General features: G+C 39.8%; 1 protein-coding gene across 6 annotated transcripts in view; it reads left to right on the forward strand.

The window, feature by feature from the left end:
• LOC121514859 (MAM domain-containing glycosylphosphatidylinositol anchor protein 1) overlaps positions 1 to 17,862 on the forward strand; it is a 412,064-nt gene that overhangs the window by 181,197 nt on the left and 213,005 nt on the right. For all 6 annotated transcript variants that reach the window (XR_005992331.1, XR_005992332.1, XR_005992333.1 and 3 more), the window contains exons 5-6: positions 8,063 to 8,259; positions 15,722 to 15,854. Coding sequence is in view for 3 of the 6 variants with exons in the window: in XM_041795251.1 (XP_041651185.1) it covers positions 8,063 to 8,259; positions 15,722 to 15,854 (330 nt within the window). In the remaining 3 variants the exon portion in view is untranslated. The remainder of the gene's footprint in view (positions 1 to 8,062; positions 8,260 to 15,721; positions 15,855 to 17,862) is intronic.

The raw sequence follows: 17,862 nt of genomic DNA on the forward strand, positions 1-17,862 counted from the left end.
ACCATGGTATTACTGTGTTCAGTTGGCCAGCCAACTGGCCTGACCTGAACCCCGTTGAGAATATCAGGGGAAACGTCAAGAGGAACATGAGACACCAGACTCAACAATACAGATGAACTGAAGGCTGCTGTCAGAGCAACCTGGGCTTCATAACACCCCAGCAGTGCCACGGACTGATGGGTCAATGCCACGTTGCATATCTGGTCAACAATCATGTATTATAAATCCTTTTTGTGACATTCTAATTTTGAGATAGTTGACTTTAGATTGTTGTGAGATGTAAGCCTTCATCATCAAGATTAAAACAAAAAAGCCTTGAAATGTCCATTTTGTAATGATGAATTTAGATAGATAGATAGATAGATAGATAGATAGATAGATAGATAGATTGTTTCCAGGTGTCTTAAAAAGCTGTCAGACATACAACCCACGGTCTAAGGAGAACTCAATAGCTGCAACCTTGTAGATTTGAATGCAGTGAAGGACGTTCATTGTGTGTTTTCTGTGTTCTTATATTTTTAATCCGAATGTTGTTCAAGGCTCTTGTGCACATGCAATAAAGCAAAAACACTTTGAAGGAATAACAAACGCTGCACATTTTGTGGTAAAGTCAGGAGCAAGTCAAACCTGCTGCTGGCTGGTTACAAAAAAAAAAAAAAAAAAAAAAAACAGAGAGCTGGAAGTCTTAGCTGTGAAACAAAGTCCCCTGATTTCTTTCATCCTACAGATCAATCACAGTACTACATATACATTACATAGTTTTCAGTTTTATTTACTGACCATTTATTATGCAATATCATAGGCATAGTTTTGTTAAGTAAATTATAGTGGATTTTGAAATCTTCATCCTCATATTCCCAGTAATCTTTTTGAAACATTTGTAGACCACTAGAACAAACATGCCAGAGCTTTTCTTGGAGGACAAATTGGACACAAAAAACAAACTGACTTTCTGATTCTTAGTCTGCAGGCCACAGAAGTCAAGCATCACTTTTTATCCACAGTAGTAACAGTATAGATTGCTTTGTCTATATGCATTTCCCCAAGCTGACGGCCGACCTAAACAACGGCTAAAATGTCTTTGTATCAGCACCACTGCATGCTGTCTAAGCTGAAAACAACACCAGTGCAGCCTGGACTTGTGGAGCGTGGATGTACATTAAAAGCCAGGGCTAACAAAAGCAGTGCAGTGCAATTGATCTAAGCTGTGTGCAAAGGCAGGACTTTGGGGAAATCAGAAGCTTCATTAAAGTTTCATATTGTATTTCTGTACACTTGCAGTTTCATCTCATGGTTCTATTTACTTAAGGGCCCAAACAGAGCAAAGTTAGACTCACACAGGGAGCCTGGATATAAAAGCTATAAGAACAAAACTGTCATGTGGAAAAAGCTGGAGAAGTATTGTCTCTGTTGCAGCCATGGCTTCAATAAAGGAATTTGGAAATGCACAGCAGCAGAAACAGTTTACTGGTACTTGTAAAGCCTGATTTTAAGAGACTTAACAGACAAAAAAACTAAAACATTGGCTGTCATCACATGAAGACAGATATTGATAGATTCAACATTTCTTTCTGTTCTGTGTAGAGAGCAGGGGTGAAGCTAAAACAGCACACCACACATTACTAAAATAAATTCACACCATCCACAGACCCAACTCTAAAAACTGGAAATCTTTCAACACCTTTCATGGTCAAACTCAGCTTTCAGTAAACAAACTTGGCAAATGAAAACCAAAGAGAGTGGTGATTTTTCTCCCCACTACTGCTAGCCAACAACTCACGAAAAACATTAAACTGTAAATGAGACTGTGTGGACAATGTAAACATGGGTTACATAAAACATGGATGGAGACCCAGTGATGTCACCCTTTCTGAAGTGAACTTCTAAGCCCAACGATTGTTGCTGCCATATTGGAAAGCTCTATATTGGCTCTTCACATTTAAAGTCTGTAGTTGTTATTTTTCTCAAGTGCTTTTATTGGGAACATTTGGAAATGTGGTGTCATCAGTGGCTTGATGAGAGGGTCTAGCTGCAGACCTTACATTTCTGATGACCACTATTAGAGACGGTTCATCAGAGACCATGTATATCCCAGAAAAGAAACTCTGATTTGCTGGGACTACCTATTTTCAGTTTTTGATTTTTTTGTTTGATTCAAATTTATTCATAAACAAAAGCAGCAGTTCCTTTAATAAAACAATCACATTGTAAACATTACAGACTAAGCACCATTTCCAAAATAAAAGAGTAAAAGGTCAGAAGTCTAATCTGAGGTTAAATTATGTAAAGAGCTGTTTCAGAAGTAGCTACTCGAGCTTTGGATAGCTTTAGCTTTGTTAGCTTTAGCTAAAGCTAAAATATCTACGCTAGCTAATCAGCATTACTACATAAGCCAATGTTGCTAAGTTAGCTTTAGCAAACATAGCTAAAGCTAATGTTGCTATGTAGATAACATACATATGTAGCTTATAGCTTCTTTGTGATCTTAGCTTTGACTTAGTAACATCTATGTTGGCTACATAGCTCTGTTATCTATAGCTAAGTTAGCTCAGCTAGATAGCCTTGTTAGCTGTGTAAGATACGCTGGCTGCGTTACAATGTCTTAATGAAGGACAAGCTTTTTTCATGTAAGCAGAATATTAACTCAGCTTTATTAAATATTTTCTAATAAGGTTTTTAAATTTAAGCTTTTGATGTTTTAACCGTTAGCTTAACCAGTACACTAACCCTAAACTGAAGTTTAGTGCAGTTTATTTTGAAAGTTTTAAAGAGATTGAAAGAGGCGTGAAACATGCCTTATTGTCTTGAAGTTTACTGTTTTGACTTTTGCCATTATCTTGCTGGTCCTACTGTCAGAAACCTTGTTCCTGTATCAGGATGAACAAGGACCTCTCAGTGACTCTACAGTACCAGTCCATTTAAAAATACATGACATTTCCGAGAATCTACCTGTCTGTATCAGCTTCTCTCTCTGTCAACCTGTCACTTTCCACTCTCTCCACATTCACCACCAAGCAAACAGAATGACAGCCAATACTCACTCACTCTCTGACACACACTAACACACAGCGTTCGTCAGCTCTGATTCACCATCTGCTGAAAATTACCTTTTAAAATGAAACAAAAAGCCTCTGGACAAATACACAGTGACCCAAACACACATATACATATGTGTGCACATGTTTGCTAATGGAAACTCACAAAGGTGCCTGCTCTTTCCCTAGATCTCTTTTCACACACTCAGGCACATGTGGCAGGAGCAGGAGGCCAATATCTTTGATAGCTGCCCAGGTTTGATGGCCTGTTTGCTGGCAGAGGCTTTTAGAGGGACTGCTGGTACCTCACTGTCCACTTCCCTGCTGGGCCTTTTGTCACAATCTGCGGGTTGTCGTTTTATAAATGAGGGTGTTCGCGGGGAGATGAAAGGAGAGGAAACAGGTGAGCACTTCAACGGAAAGCTGAGCTGAATGGCAGAGAAGTCTCAAATAAGAGAAAGCACAAAAAGACCACAGTGCGTAACTGTGAGCAGCTTAGTCAGGTTACATACAGCATATGATGCTGTACATGTATATATCGTTAGAATCTTTTTAACAGTATATAAAATGATCAAGCATAAGCATAGTAGGATGGGTTCTTTTATACAGTTCAAGTCCAATTCTTTGAAAAGAATCTTAAAATAAAAGAGGATGAATGAATTGTACAGTGAAAAGCGGTTGTGGGAGCCATCGTTTTCTCTTAACAGCATCCCTTTTGGGGCGATTACATAAAAAGGTCATCACAAGGTCTAATCTGGCTCAGTGTAAATATCTATTATGTACACTCCTCTCCAAAAGTATTGGGACAGTAAGGCTAAGTAAAGCCCGTTGTTCTTCCTAATGAGTGGTTTGCATCTTCTGGTGTAGCCTCTGTACTTTAGTTCATGAAGTCTTCTGTGAACAGTAGATGGTGATACCTTCACTCCTGTCCTCTGGAGGTTGTTGCTGATGTCACTAACAGTTGTTTTAGGGTCTATCTTTAAAGAACGCACAATGTTTCAGTCATCAACTGCTGCTGTTTTCCTTGGTCTGCCTGTTTGACATCTGTTACTTAGTATACCAGTGGTTTCTTTGTTCTTAGGGATATTCCAAATGGTTGTACTGCTATGGCCAATGTTTGTGCAATAGCTCTGATTGATTTTCATTCTTCTCTCAGCTTCACAAAAAAGGAATTACCCTCACTGTTCCAATACCTTTGGAGGGGTGTGTATGTCTCAGTCTTTTTACAACATTACGACACTCAGAACACTCAGAACACTCAGACTCACAACAGAAGACTAAGAAATCTGGCACTAAAGCCCCTGAGTTAAAAAAAAAAATCAAGTCTTTTATTAATTCTAAAAGTAAAGTGAAGACGATGTGACTCAACATCTGTAGTCACAAGCATCTTCCTTATAGTTCCAGCGTCACACCTGCTCTAACTCACCCTGATTTCTGCACACTGTACCTAACTTCAAAGCATGCAAGATAGTTCTCTTCATCCTATGAATTGGTAAATGTTTCCATGACCCTGTGACTCCCACTTTCAAAGAAAGCTGCAATCTCATGCAATGCTTGGCCTTTTTCTTCCTTTTCTCTGAGCTACATACTCACCTGAACGAGTTCAAGTTGCCTTTTTGTGTTCATGTGCCACTATTTTCCCAGAGCTCTTGCCTTTGAACTTCAGAGGTACTGTGATGCTACGATAAAGGCTTCCATTCACATCCAGATGTTCCTATGTGTCTGACAGCTGTGCCCATTTTTACAGCTCTCTCAAAGATCATAACAAAATAAACATAAAATGCAAATGCCTCCCCTTTACTGTTGAAAAGGCCTTTTCCTTTTCGATGCCCAATGCCTTTTTAAAGGACAGGAACAGAGAACTTAAAAGAGAAGGTGAGAGGAAAGAGGAGAAGTAAAAGGGAAAGGCAGTGAAAGGGGTGAAAAGGCTACACTGGTGTTGGCAGAAATTGTTTCCATGACGTTTGAAGTCTGCAACAGTCCAATTAGGCAGCAAAGAATCAGGATTACACACTCTCACTTTACACTCTGCCCTGTGAGAGATAGAGGCGAGGAGCAAGCAAGGAGGGGATACAGAGCGAGGGAGAGAGGGTGACGAGGAGTGAAAGTGGCAGTGAGTTTAGGAGAGATGGCAGAAACCAGGGGAGAGCATCCTCCACGCTCGTGACAGCCGCTGAAATCCTATCCACCGGAGGAAACTGGAGATGACACTCCCATGAAGGAAATGTGCGGAAAAATGAGGCAAAGAGATAAAAAATGACAGAAAAAAAGTAAAAAACCTAGTGTGTGACAGAGTCACAGCTATGGAGGGAGATGTTAAGATTGTTTGGACGTTTGTGCTTGTCAGATGTTGGGATCAATAGAAACTGTTTGGACGGTTTTGGTCAGTGTGGGTGGGCATTTCAGCCAACAAACAGCACTTGTTTGCCCCTGTTTACTGTTGTGTCCCAGTTACCAAAACCCATAGCTGCCACACATAATCTTGCCAATGTTGTGCTGAAAAAAGCAACAGCATCATACCAACAGAACTTTGCTCAAATTCTGTAGTATTCTTATGTTTTGATCCATTTGAGGCTGGATTGCAGGTGTTAATATCCACTGTCTGCTTTTTCTCATAATTTGATTCACAATGAATATAAAACTTGTGACACTGAAGCACAAAGACACCTAAAAATGTGTCCTTCTGTACAGATTGTTTGTGTTTTGAGTCTGAATATGGTGACAAGCTTTCTGCTCCTTTACCCTGCGGGAGCTGCAGCGTCATGAAGACAGAGCTCAGTTTTGTCCACACAAAGATAATGAGCTGGGATGGAAAACTTTGAAGGTTGTGGTGAGGCCAGCCTGGAAAAGTGTTTACCGGTTTAAACAAAGCTTCCTCCATAAATGGAGTAGGCAAGGACAGCTCAAAGATATCTAACAGCCCCAGACCTCTCCACACATGTGGATGAAGTGAAATGTCAGAGAAATAGTTTTTTATTTCAGTTCATACAAAGGCAGAATGTGTGTTTGATGAATGGAAATTTTATGCACAGCATCTCATAAATACTTCAGTGAAGATGGTATTTTTTTACTCTCTGTGTTGCTGTTGGTGTTCCTGGATGAGATGTTACCTAAAATTAGACTTATTTGCATGTAGAGGGACAACTTTTCCTCAATAACAATGGCACTCCAATTTAAATATGTGCATTTCAACATACACAGACCACATTGGCAACATTGACACTTTCTTCTCTGCAGTGCATTTCAGGGTGTATTTAATCTTTTGCATGTGTTGCGAGCTGCACAACCGTTTTGGGAATCAGGCCTTTCCCGTTCTTTTTTTCCAGCAATCAAACAATGTTTACCAGTTGTGCACTGCCCATTCACATCATACTGGCTGGAAGAGGGACATTGTTGATTCAGGTCCTTGCACTGATACTGAGGAACAGGAGTTTGGCAGTATCTGCTCCAACACCAGTAGCTTAAACAGTCAAGCTTTACACCTCAGAGGTGTTCTCATTGAGCACTTTCGGAAATTCAATCCAGGGTTGTTTGCAACCTATGTTGACTTCCGAAAAGTGTTCGACTTGGTGAGGGAGGGATCCGACATTCACTCACCCAGCCGATATCTGCCCAATATTCTGGTCCAGAGAGTGCTGTTAAGTGTGATGGCTTCACCTCTGACCTAAGGTGAGGGTGAGGCGGCCCCTACACTCTTCAGTACCTGAATGGACTGGATAATGGGGCGGGTAACGGGCAGAAAACTGTGGAGTGTCATTTGGTGATGTCCAGATCATTGATCTGGACTTTGCTAATGATGCTGTGATCCTTTTGGAGACTGTAGATATCCTTTTAGGGGCTGAGTGAGGAGGCTGGAGTGTTGTGAAAGCACATCTCTTGGGTCAAAACAAAGATACAGGCATTTGGAGATGCTTTGGATGCTGCCATTGAATCTGTGTCTATGAATGGTGACAGTATGTATGTTGTAGAGCAGTTCACCTACCTTAGCTGCATAATCCATCAATCAGCTGACTCCGAGGCTGTGATCAAACAGAGACTTAGATACACCCATGGGGCAATGGACTCGCTGAGCAAGACAGGCAAAAAACAGAGACTTTCAGTCCTTGGTCCTTCTGGTCTTACTATACTCTTGTGAGAGCTGGATGTTAACTGATGGCCAGAGGCACTGTGTAGACTCCTTTGTGAGAACTCCTCTTCATCACATCTTTTGGTATCATTGGCAAGACCGTGTCTTATGCTGACATGCTCAGGAAAGCAGGAATAGGAAAGAAGAGCTGTTTGATACGGGAACACCAGCTGTGCTTGTACTGGTCTGATCCAGCTTAAGACAAACTGGGTGCCCGGGACCTGGTGGGCTGGTCCAAATATGGGGGTGTGACCCAATTTGTGGAGGGGGCAGCTGGGGGACACTTGGAAAGATGGGGCATGGGACTGGCGCAGGCCTGGAGGATGACTATCAGGAGGCCAGAGGAGTACAGGACCAAGGTTGACGCAGTAAAGTGCTGAACTGGTATCTTACCCATACCTGACCTGATCTCCCATTCACAATGACAGTTATTTCAAGTTTTACATGAATTACACTTCTTAACAGGGGAAATGACTGACTTCCTATTATCAGACAGCCACAAACCTTTAAACTAGTCGGGTGGATAGCCATCTGAAACATCTGGCTGAATCCCTTTAGTTTTGAATTTATGATTTGTACCCAGGAAATCCTGAAGTGGGCATATATCTGTGCAGTTTTTTAATCCATTTTCCTGTTAAAATTCTTAATTTCTGGCTGTTTTCTTGAGATCTTGAGAAACTACCTTGCTTTCACAGGAAAACCTGCTGCTAAGAGAACAACATAAATAGATGATGAATAATGATCTCTTAGAGAGCAGCCAACAGTAATTTCTGACCTCTAGAAAACAGAATAAAAGAAAATGTATGGATGCATGTCAACAACTTTTGCTTACAAAAAGCAATATTGTCCCCTTGCAGCTTTAAACATTATTTTATTGCTTCCTTTTCTGTGTGGTTTGCAGACCTTGATACACCAGTTCTGACGGTACACCAGACCATCAGCGATGTGCGCGGCAGTTACTATCAGGAGAAGACAGTGTTTCTGCGCTGCACTGTCAACTCCAACCCTCCTGCACGGTTCATCTGGAAACGTGGGAGCATGCTCATCGAACAGAGCAAGGACAACGGAGTGGACATCTATGAGCCGCTTTACACTCAGGTAAACAAGAACAGATGCACAGAGTTGACACACTGCCAGATGTATGGTCACAAGTTGCTCTCTGCTCTCAAATACCTCAGAAAGTCCTTTCTGCTGGATTTTAAAAGTCCTCACTTGATGTTGCACCCTTGTCTTGAGAAAAAAAAAACTGTCACAATCTATCTGATCATGTTTTTTCCCCAGTATTTCTGTCTAAATTGTGGTGCTCACATGAACACTTTAAAGCACTATGGCTGTGACAACAAGGAATTGGATTGACGATTCCCCAAACTCCTTGCCCAAACAGCGATCGTCCAATAGCTTTAACCTTAACACGGTGAGACGGGTCTGTCATGCTGTGAGTGTCTCCACATGCAGAAGCTTTGTGCAAGGGGCCCTGCTGAGAATGACACTATGTGTTTGAAGAACATGGAGTGTTATGTCACTTCTTGTAAGCTTTTAACAGAGCAAAACACAGGCAAAAGTGTAAGGACTGGATTAGACAGTGTGTTAATGCAGCAACCTGCATTGATCAGTGTAGGAGAAATCAACCCTGATTTGCCTGGCTGACCTTTGATTACGACATCTGCAGTCGCTTTTGCATTTAACTTTACATTCACATTATCCCCTCTCTCCATCTGACTTTGGAAATCAGCTGGGGTACACAATTTTGATCCATTCGGTTTAAAGCTGTCCTCTCATTTATTGCAAAGAATATTACCCACATTTTTAATTTCCCCTTTTTTTGGCACACTGACTATTTGGAAGACTGCTAATGTTACTCCTTTGTACAAATAAAGAGACAATAGTGACCCTAATATTTGGCATCCAATATCAAAATTATCTTCTCAGTCAAAATCATCAAATCACTACTAACTAACTAACCAAATCAATATATTTCTGTAAAATTATTCTATCCTTAGCCCTCATCTGTATGGTTTCAGACTCATGCACAGTACTATTTAGATGTTAATAATATTGTTTCCAGCGTAGTGCTGCTGTTTTCTTGAACTTGTCAAAAGGCTGGAGATATTCAGTCTGAATTACCTTTATCAAAAGGTGTTCCACAGGGGTTACTTCTAAGTCCTGTCTTGCTTTCAATTTCCATCAGTAATATTGTTTCCCATATAACCGACTGTAATATCCATCTGTATGCAGATGATACAATTCTGTTCTGTTTTGCACTTTAAAATCTTAAGCTTCTACTTAGTAGCAGTGAAACAAAATTCACACATTTTCCCAGGCCAGAGATGTTGCTTTGACAGTTTAGTATCATCCACATTGGACGGAAGTTGTACTGAAAGAGTAGCAGTGTATAGATATCTGGGTATTTGTCTCAGTGAGACATTTGAAATAAAAAGCCATATTGATAACCTTATCAGGAAGCTTTGTAGGAAATTTGGTTTCTTTAAAGAAACAAATCCAACTCCCCTCTGCTGTAGAAAATGTTATATTGGCTGTCTTTCTGACTGTGCTAGATTATGGTGATATTGTCTATAGCAGTGGTTCTCAAAGTGGAATCCAGGTAACCCTGGGGGTCTGCGAGCCACAGCTTGGGGGTCCGTGAAATTATTTAAAATAAATTATTAAAGTAATGCCATGTCATTAAATACACATAGGGGCCACAGCGCCACAAAACAACCACACTAAACCAATGACTCCCACACAAGTCAGCTTTGGGCCAATAAAATCTCAGATATGATCGTGAGATATCGCGTAAATCTTTCACTCGTCACACATCAGTCACTTTGCTCAGGACACATTTGGTGTGCAGGTCCAGCTAGCAACAATGGATTAATATTTAAGCATGTCCACTTCATCAAGTGGTGCTAGGCCCAAACCAGCTAAATTGAGAAAATATGATGACAGCTATTCTGGGTTTGGTTTTATTGAGAACAGCGAACGAAAACCAAAATTTGTTGTGGGTCTTTATGTGAAGCCATGAAGCCCACCAAGGTAAAGCGTCCTCAATTGGACAAGAGCTTGTGTTTAAGTTAAAGAGTTTAAAATAAAGCATCTAGAAGTACAAATGGCAATCAACATATGTTTAGTCAGTGTGAGGGTTAGTGTGGGGGTCCTTGGAAAATGGTCTGCCCTGTAAGGGGTCCCTAGCCCTCAAAAGTTTGAAAACCCCTGCCTGAATTGATGTGCCATCTAATAAGATATCTATGTTGAACTGGTCCACTGGACCCTACCAAACTCAGACTACTGACAGTTCAATGCTTCAAGTCTAGCAGATTCCCCCTAAATTTGACAAGTCCACCTTTACCTTTTAATTTTTTACTCCAGGCATGTGGAGTCTTTAACAAAATACTCTTAATATTGACAACCTCATTTTTAGACAGATCAAGCCAATTATCTCAAATGATTTCACCTCAGTGTGTGATTCTTTTCTCTGGGTATTTCTTGTTTTGGTTTGTTTTAAAAGTTTAAACCGTTTGCGTGTTTTTGTAACTCCAGATCATTGTAAATGAAGGAAACCTCAGTGATTTGGAGGTTTAAATAAAGGATGATGATGATGTTATTTCATTACTGACTTTAGTAACACAAGATTCAAATCCCACGCTGCCTCTTTTGAACGGGTATTTAAGAGAAAAAGACAGCCGGCTTATAGAGCTAATGTTGCCCTAATCAGCTCGTCAAATGCAGATGTTCATTTGAAATTTTCTACATAAACAGGGATTGCTCCTTAAACTTTACAAAAAGTGATTAGTTTTTACAATATTGGAGTTGAATAGCAGATGCTTTTGTCCAAAGCAATTTACATCTGAGATCTCTCATCATCACCATCAATTAAACTGTCTTCTCCAACAAATAATGTCCAAAGTACCAAGTGCTGCGTTGTTCACAAAGAGCTGGGCACAAAACCCCAGAAGTAGAGCAGGACAGTGTGAGCCAACTGTAGTTGGGAGACTTTTCTACCACTGGGGACAGCAGTGGAGAAGAGTCTGGCTAAGTGCATAGTGTTCTTGAAAGAGCTGAGTCTTTAGCTTTCTCTTGAAATTAGAAAGAGACTCCACAGATGGAATGGAATTTCATTTCACCATCGAGGGACAAGAGAGGAGAAGAGTTGTTCTAGTGTCTTAGGGCCCTGATGTGATGGAAGCACTAGGTGCCTTTTACTGGTCGCTGGTAGACCTGGATGAGGGATCCCAGGTAAACAGGAGCAGTTTTAGTTACTGCTTTGTAAGCGATGGTTAGAGTTCTGAATTTGATGCAAGTGCAGCGGGAAGCCAGTGTAGAGTGATGAACAGTGGAGTGACAGGCTTTTATGGGTTGGTTGAAGACCAGATGTGGTTGCCTGAGTTTGACTAATTTACCTGGTGTGGAGGTGATTGATTTCTTAAATAACTTGGTCTTGCGCATCTTCAGCCAGGCAACTCACCAGATAAAGAGAGACAAGAATCTTGAGGAATTTTGTTCTGAGCTAAGAGGCTAAATGGAACCCTTGCAGCTGTTCTCCTTTATTTTGTCACAAACATTCTTCCCTTAGAGCCCTTTGTAAACTGCTTGGTAACACTAACTTTTTTTTTCCCTATGAAAGTTCTCCGTTGTGCCTTTCTAATTGTATTCTCCATGCATTCGTAACTCTTACAGAACATTTTGTTGTGAGCCTGGAACTTGGCTGACTTTCCTGGGTCTCTGAGGACGGCATTGTTGTATACAAAAAGAAGTGACACCATTTATAAAAACGTTAATAACTTTTGAACCACAAGTCATAGACACTTTTTTCTTTGAAAACTGACCTTTTTGTCGTTAATTTACTACCCTCAATGCCTCTGTAGCCCTAAAGGATGCCGTTCTAGTGAGCCTGGAACTTTAAGAATTTAATCCACAGCATTAGATCTGACAATAAGCGTCTTTTTAAAAATCATTTTAAATCCATTTTTTTATCATTAACTACGACTTTCTGCCATAGGCATCACCATATTGTTGACCCACAATGCATTTTGGGAGGGGCTGTTGACCAATGGCAAGCTGTTGTGTCTCTACTGCTTTGAGAAATGCACAAATGAATATATTCTAAAAAAGCACATGGACTTTTTTATATATATGTAGATATTTTGAAAACTGTTAGTCACAGAATATTTATTTTTTTACTGTTTTGTCCCCAAGAGATGGAAGAACAAGTCTGTGCAAAGAAAAGCCTTAGTCACTTTTTTTTACTGTTATCAATAAATATCTTTGAGTTTCAAATTCCAATTTGTTTTTTTCTTCTGTATTTACAGTCCTATAACTTTTTTCAAATTCAAGAGACATTACTGTAGTAGATATATTCTTAAAGTCTACATTGTCCTGAAAAAAAAAAGGATAACAAGAGCTTGACTGTGCATGACAGGGTTGATGTTTTACAAACTTTTTAAGACAAAAAGTCGAGACGAGACATGATGGTGAAAAAAATAGCTGTGAGCTCTAAGGCTTAATGAAAACAGTGATATACTTTTAACCTAATAAACCTTGTGAGGTAAGTGAGAGAGTAGTGATGTGTCATTTATGAATAAGTCTGTTCAAACAAACAGCTCTTTCATATGAGCTACAGAAGCTGGTTCCCATTGGAGAACTAGTTTCCTTTGCTTCATTTTTGCCATTCTTTGATGTACACTTCAAAAGCCAAACTTATACCAAATGATGTTGGTATGAAGTTTTGGGGGCCATTAGACCGGCACTTATTATGAGATATCTAAATATGAGATAGAGATAATCTGGAAATTTTAAAAATTTGAATAAAAGATCCAGAGCTCTACAATATAACGGATTTCACATCACAAAAAGCCAGGCTGAAGGGACATTAGCTATGAAAACATAAGAAAGATCAGGGTTGGACCGATTGGTGGAAACAGGCCATAATCATCCAGGTTTCTAGACAGAGGCTTTTAATCCATGTCTGCCACTGTTTCTCAGTGAGCTTTTAAAACTATTTTGTCTGAATGTATTGCTACTTTTCAAAAGTAGTTTTATAACCCTCATCAGAAAGCAATGGGTGACTAAGACTACGCCCTTGCTTTATGAAGTCTGTGGTCAAAAATCAACCTCATTTCATGCAGAAACTAAAGTATGTTAAACAGTTTCCTAGAACTTGCTGTATAAATGATGTCCACTTCATTTAAAATCCAAATACTAATGTGAATCTGATTTTTTTTGTTACATAAACAGATTAAGTCTAAGATTTCTGCTTTGTTTTACACTCAGCTGACAATATTGTTTGTCCTTTATTAATATCTGTTTAATATCATGTTTTGTAATTGCTCAGTCATCTAGCTCAACAGACACAATCAAACAAGTCTTCAGTAATAAAAAAAGGAATGGATAAATAAACAGCTGACCATTCACTCTGTCAATCTAATTCAAGTCAACTTTATTTGTATAGCACATTTCATACAGGTTTAGACACAAAGTGCTTTACAGAAGATTAAAAACGTACAGAAAAATCAATCAGCAATTCAAGCAAATTGCAACAGTGGACCGAGAACTGACCCTTGTGGCACCCCACAGTCCATAGTGAGATTTACTGATGTGAAATTGCAGAGTGAAACTAAGAATGTTCTTTCCTTTAAATATGATTTAAACCACTGAATGACAGATCCTGAAAGGCCTATGAAATTTTCAAGTCTATGGAGTAGGATGTTATTATCAACTGTATCAAAGGCGGAGCTTAAATCTAATGATATCAAGATGGAGAGTTTGTTTGAATCACTGTTGAGTTTTAGATTGTTGATAACCTTGACCAGTGCTGTTTCGGTGCTGTGATTGACTCTGAATCCTGATTGGTAGATCATACAGATTATTATGGGTTAGATAATTGTGTAGTTGCTTGTAGATGACTTTCACTGTTGTTTTACTGACAAAGGGAAGGTTGGAGATGGGCCTTTAACTGCTAATTATTGATGGGTCAAGCTTGTTATTTTTGAGTAATGGAGTGGTAATGGCGTGCTTTAGAGAAATAGGGAGATCACCAGACTGAAGAGATGCACTGATAATATAGAGTAGATCTTGTAACATAACATTAGAGGCATTCTTAAATGATTTTGTAGGAATGGGTTTGGGAGAGCAGGTAGAGGACTTGAGGTGTTTGATAACTTCCTCAAGGTCACTGATGTTCACATGTTAGTCTGAACATTTTTGTAAATTGAGGAGCACAGAAGGTCAGAATTGCTGTTTTGTAATTGAAGAGTGTTAGATTTGATGGTGGTAATTTTTTCCTATGTTGCAAATTCATTAAACTTGTTTCAGGACAGAAAGTCAGCAGGGGTTAATCTGGTGGGATTAATTAGTTTATGAACTGTAGAGAACAGGTAACGGGTATTATTTTTGTTTTTTTTTTACTGATCATTTTTGAGATGTGCTGCTGTCTTGACGTTTAATTTCTTTATTGTAGGTGGTTAGTGTATGTTTGTAGATTTCATTATGTATATACAGTTTGCTCCCTCGCCATTTTCTTTCAGCCTTTCTGCAGGATCTTTTTAGCATCCTGGCTCTTTCCCCGTTTCTCCAAGGAGCTTTTGTTTTTTTGTTAATTAATTTAGTTTTTATGGGTGCAATATTGTCAATGATGTGACTTACCGTTGAAATTGTCCATGATGTCAGTGCATGATGACTGTCAGTCAGTCAGCCAGTCACTTCATCACTCAGACAGCAGTAACCCGTAATTCAACTGAATGGAAAAATAAACTGTCCCCAAGCGCAGCCTTCCAGCCTGGATCCACTGTTGTTGCGTTAGAGCAACTGCTCTGTTTTTTTTTCTCCACTTATCAAAGCGTCAGTCAGACACTGAATCGAGCCCCTTGAGTTCAATTAGCCGGCCAGCAGAGCTCTTCCTGGGGTTAGCCCATCACCTCCTGTAGAAGACAGTTACACAGTATCAGACACAAAAGCACCAGTGGAGTTGAAAGAGATGTGACAGCTTCTGTGTGTCTGAGTGAAAAGTGTGTGTGTGGGGGAGAAGCACACAGAATGAAAGAAGTGAGTGACATTGTTTTATGAATATCCAGGGAGGAGACGGATGGATTTAGCTCTGGTCGTTGCACTGACTACGGGATCAGTGTCATTTCTGTAATGGTCTCATGTGATTGGCATTTCAAATTCATCATTCATAATGCTCTAAATGTAGATGTGAGACGCTTCAGTTGATAATCAGGGCATGTCAGGCATACAGACACAGCATATATGTGAGCTCACACTGTGTGTATGTGTGTGTTCATCTTAGTGTGTTTTTGACCCTGTTTATCACACTGCGGCTCATGAAAAATTGAAGTGACTTTTTTATGCAAGATTACAACCCAGTTTGGAAAAAACAGCAACAAAACACCCTGATCCCTCACACTAATGTAATGTTACTGGTTATGCAATATGAATAAGAGGAGGTGAGATTCTTATTCATGTTTTAAAGTGGCATTCATTTCCAAAATTATACAAGTTAATGGGGTTGAATTTTAATCTAATAAACATATAAGAATGATGTTTTGTGTGTGTTTGTTTCGTCTAGGGTGAGACCAAGGTGCTGAAGCTGAAAAACCTCAGACCGAAGGACTTTGCTGATTATACGTGCCAGGTGTCTGTCCGCAACGTGTGTAACATTGAGGACAAGTCGGTCACATTCAGGCTTACTAATGCAACATGTAAGTTTTTCTATTTTTTTAACAGCCCCACCACCCCCACCCCCCCAAAAAACCCCTCTTGAAATACTCTTGTGTTCACTGACACAGATATTGTCCTCTCTGCTATGAAATTTCAGCTTTGACTTGTGAACTTTTCTCTTTCTTTTGTTCTCTGGTATCTGGTATTGGAAGGCTGCCTCTATCTGGTTCTAATTTCTTAATCATCTCCCATCCTAAATAACACATTTTCTCTTCAACATTTAACTTTCTGCAATTCCCTGTACTTATTTTGTCCTTTCTTTTCACTGCAAAACTCAAATCTAACTGAGGGTGCTTGTCTAATACTAAAAAAAAATCTCATCACATAATACAGCTACTTCCCCTGATAGTCTGGCCCTTTAGAATACAGCAAGGTAACTTAACATAAAAAATAGGAGGAAAAAGGAATTGATAGGGTCTAGAACTATTTTTGCCCCTTTTAAACTTTCTCTTGCTATCACACTGCAAAAAACTAACACTGAAGAAGTACATTTGTCTCATTTCTATCAAAAGACTCTCACTACTTACTACGTATTAGTCACATTCACCTGACCAGTTCAGATGTGATCATTAAGACCACACACCTGAATATCAGACTTCAGAGGAGACAAGTCTTTTCAGCACCTTGTGCTGCTACACATGAAAATCAGCACAGACCCCCTCCCTGACCACATGCAGTTACCCCCTAGGCCAAAGATTTGATGCTGTCAAACCTGCCTCTCCATTTCATCATGAAGCATCTTGGCTCAGCAAGAACCCATGCCAGACTCCTGTTTGTGAACAAAAAGCTCTGCTTTTAACACAATAATCCTAATGGACAAGTTATCCCAGCTGAAAGAGTTAACATTTATTTGACCATCAGTACCAGTTTTCTAAAGGATATGTTCATTTACTTCTGTTCTTCTCCATGAACACCAACAGCTGCACCTTCAGTCCATCAAGCTCCTCAAGTTCACAGATGGTATCAATCTCATAGGACTCATCTCTGATGAAGAAAAGTCTGCGTACTTGTGGGAGGTTGACCATCTCTTTTCATTGTTACACTGATGATTTACAGTTATATATGCCAGTAGTCCTTCAAAGCGGATCTGATACAACAAGGGTCTGTGTCTATAGCTGGCTTTTTTAGCACTGGCAGCGCTTGTTTTTCATTCAAAAAACAATGTAGCCCAGTGTTCTGAGTCTTCAGCACCCAGGGCAGAAAAAAAAGATCAGCGTTAGCTGTTTCTGTCGCCATACTTGAACCGCTCTCAGCTGAAACCTGTTCAACTTTTAGAACAGCACTGGGCTTATCAATGTCACTTCTCCTTCACTTCACTATCAAAATCATGAAGAGGCGGGACTGCTGACAATAGTGGAAGAGAAATCAATCTGACTTGTCTATCTTCGTCTTTTCTGAGGGTAATTTTCAGGTCTGGAGCTGCTGCCTGTGTCAGGACATACGGAAATAGGAATCACATATGCTACTGTATTTAAAAAAATGTTGCACATTCTACTGAGAAAAGCGGTATTAAATTTTTGAAAGCGCAATGTATAGTGATGATGGTTTATTTACAACAAAGGTACAGAAGTTGTTTTCTTCTAAGGCAAATTTTCTGCTGATTTGACTGGTACAACCTGGGAGGATACTGCATGTCAGAGCAGTTTTATTCTGATGAAATGTATGGTGCATTAGCACACAAATCTGAATCAGATCATATCTTTTAGCATCCGTGTGAACGGAGAACTTTAAATCATCGATCAGAAGGACTGTGAAAAAGTTGCTCCTGTCCTGGACATGAGCTCTTTGAGACCAAACCTAATGCCAGGCAGTCAGTCTTACAAACGATGGGTCAGTCTTATCCCTACATCCCACATGACACAGTCTCATCTGGCCAAGAGCCATTAAATGCTGCACAGTTAAATCTGATTTTCTGTGTAGACACTATGGACTTGAGTTACATCTTATTGCCTCATGGGCAGATATATTTTCTCATATAGGCAATTCAAG

This window comes from Cheilinus undulatus, linkage group 1 (genome assembly GCF_018320785.1).
Source record: "Cheilinus undulatus linkage group 1, ASM1832078v1, whole genome shotgun sequence".
NCBI lineage: Eukaryota > Metazoa > Chordata > Actinopteri > Labriformes > Labridae > Cheilinus > Cheilinus undulatus.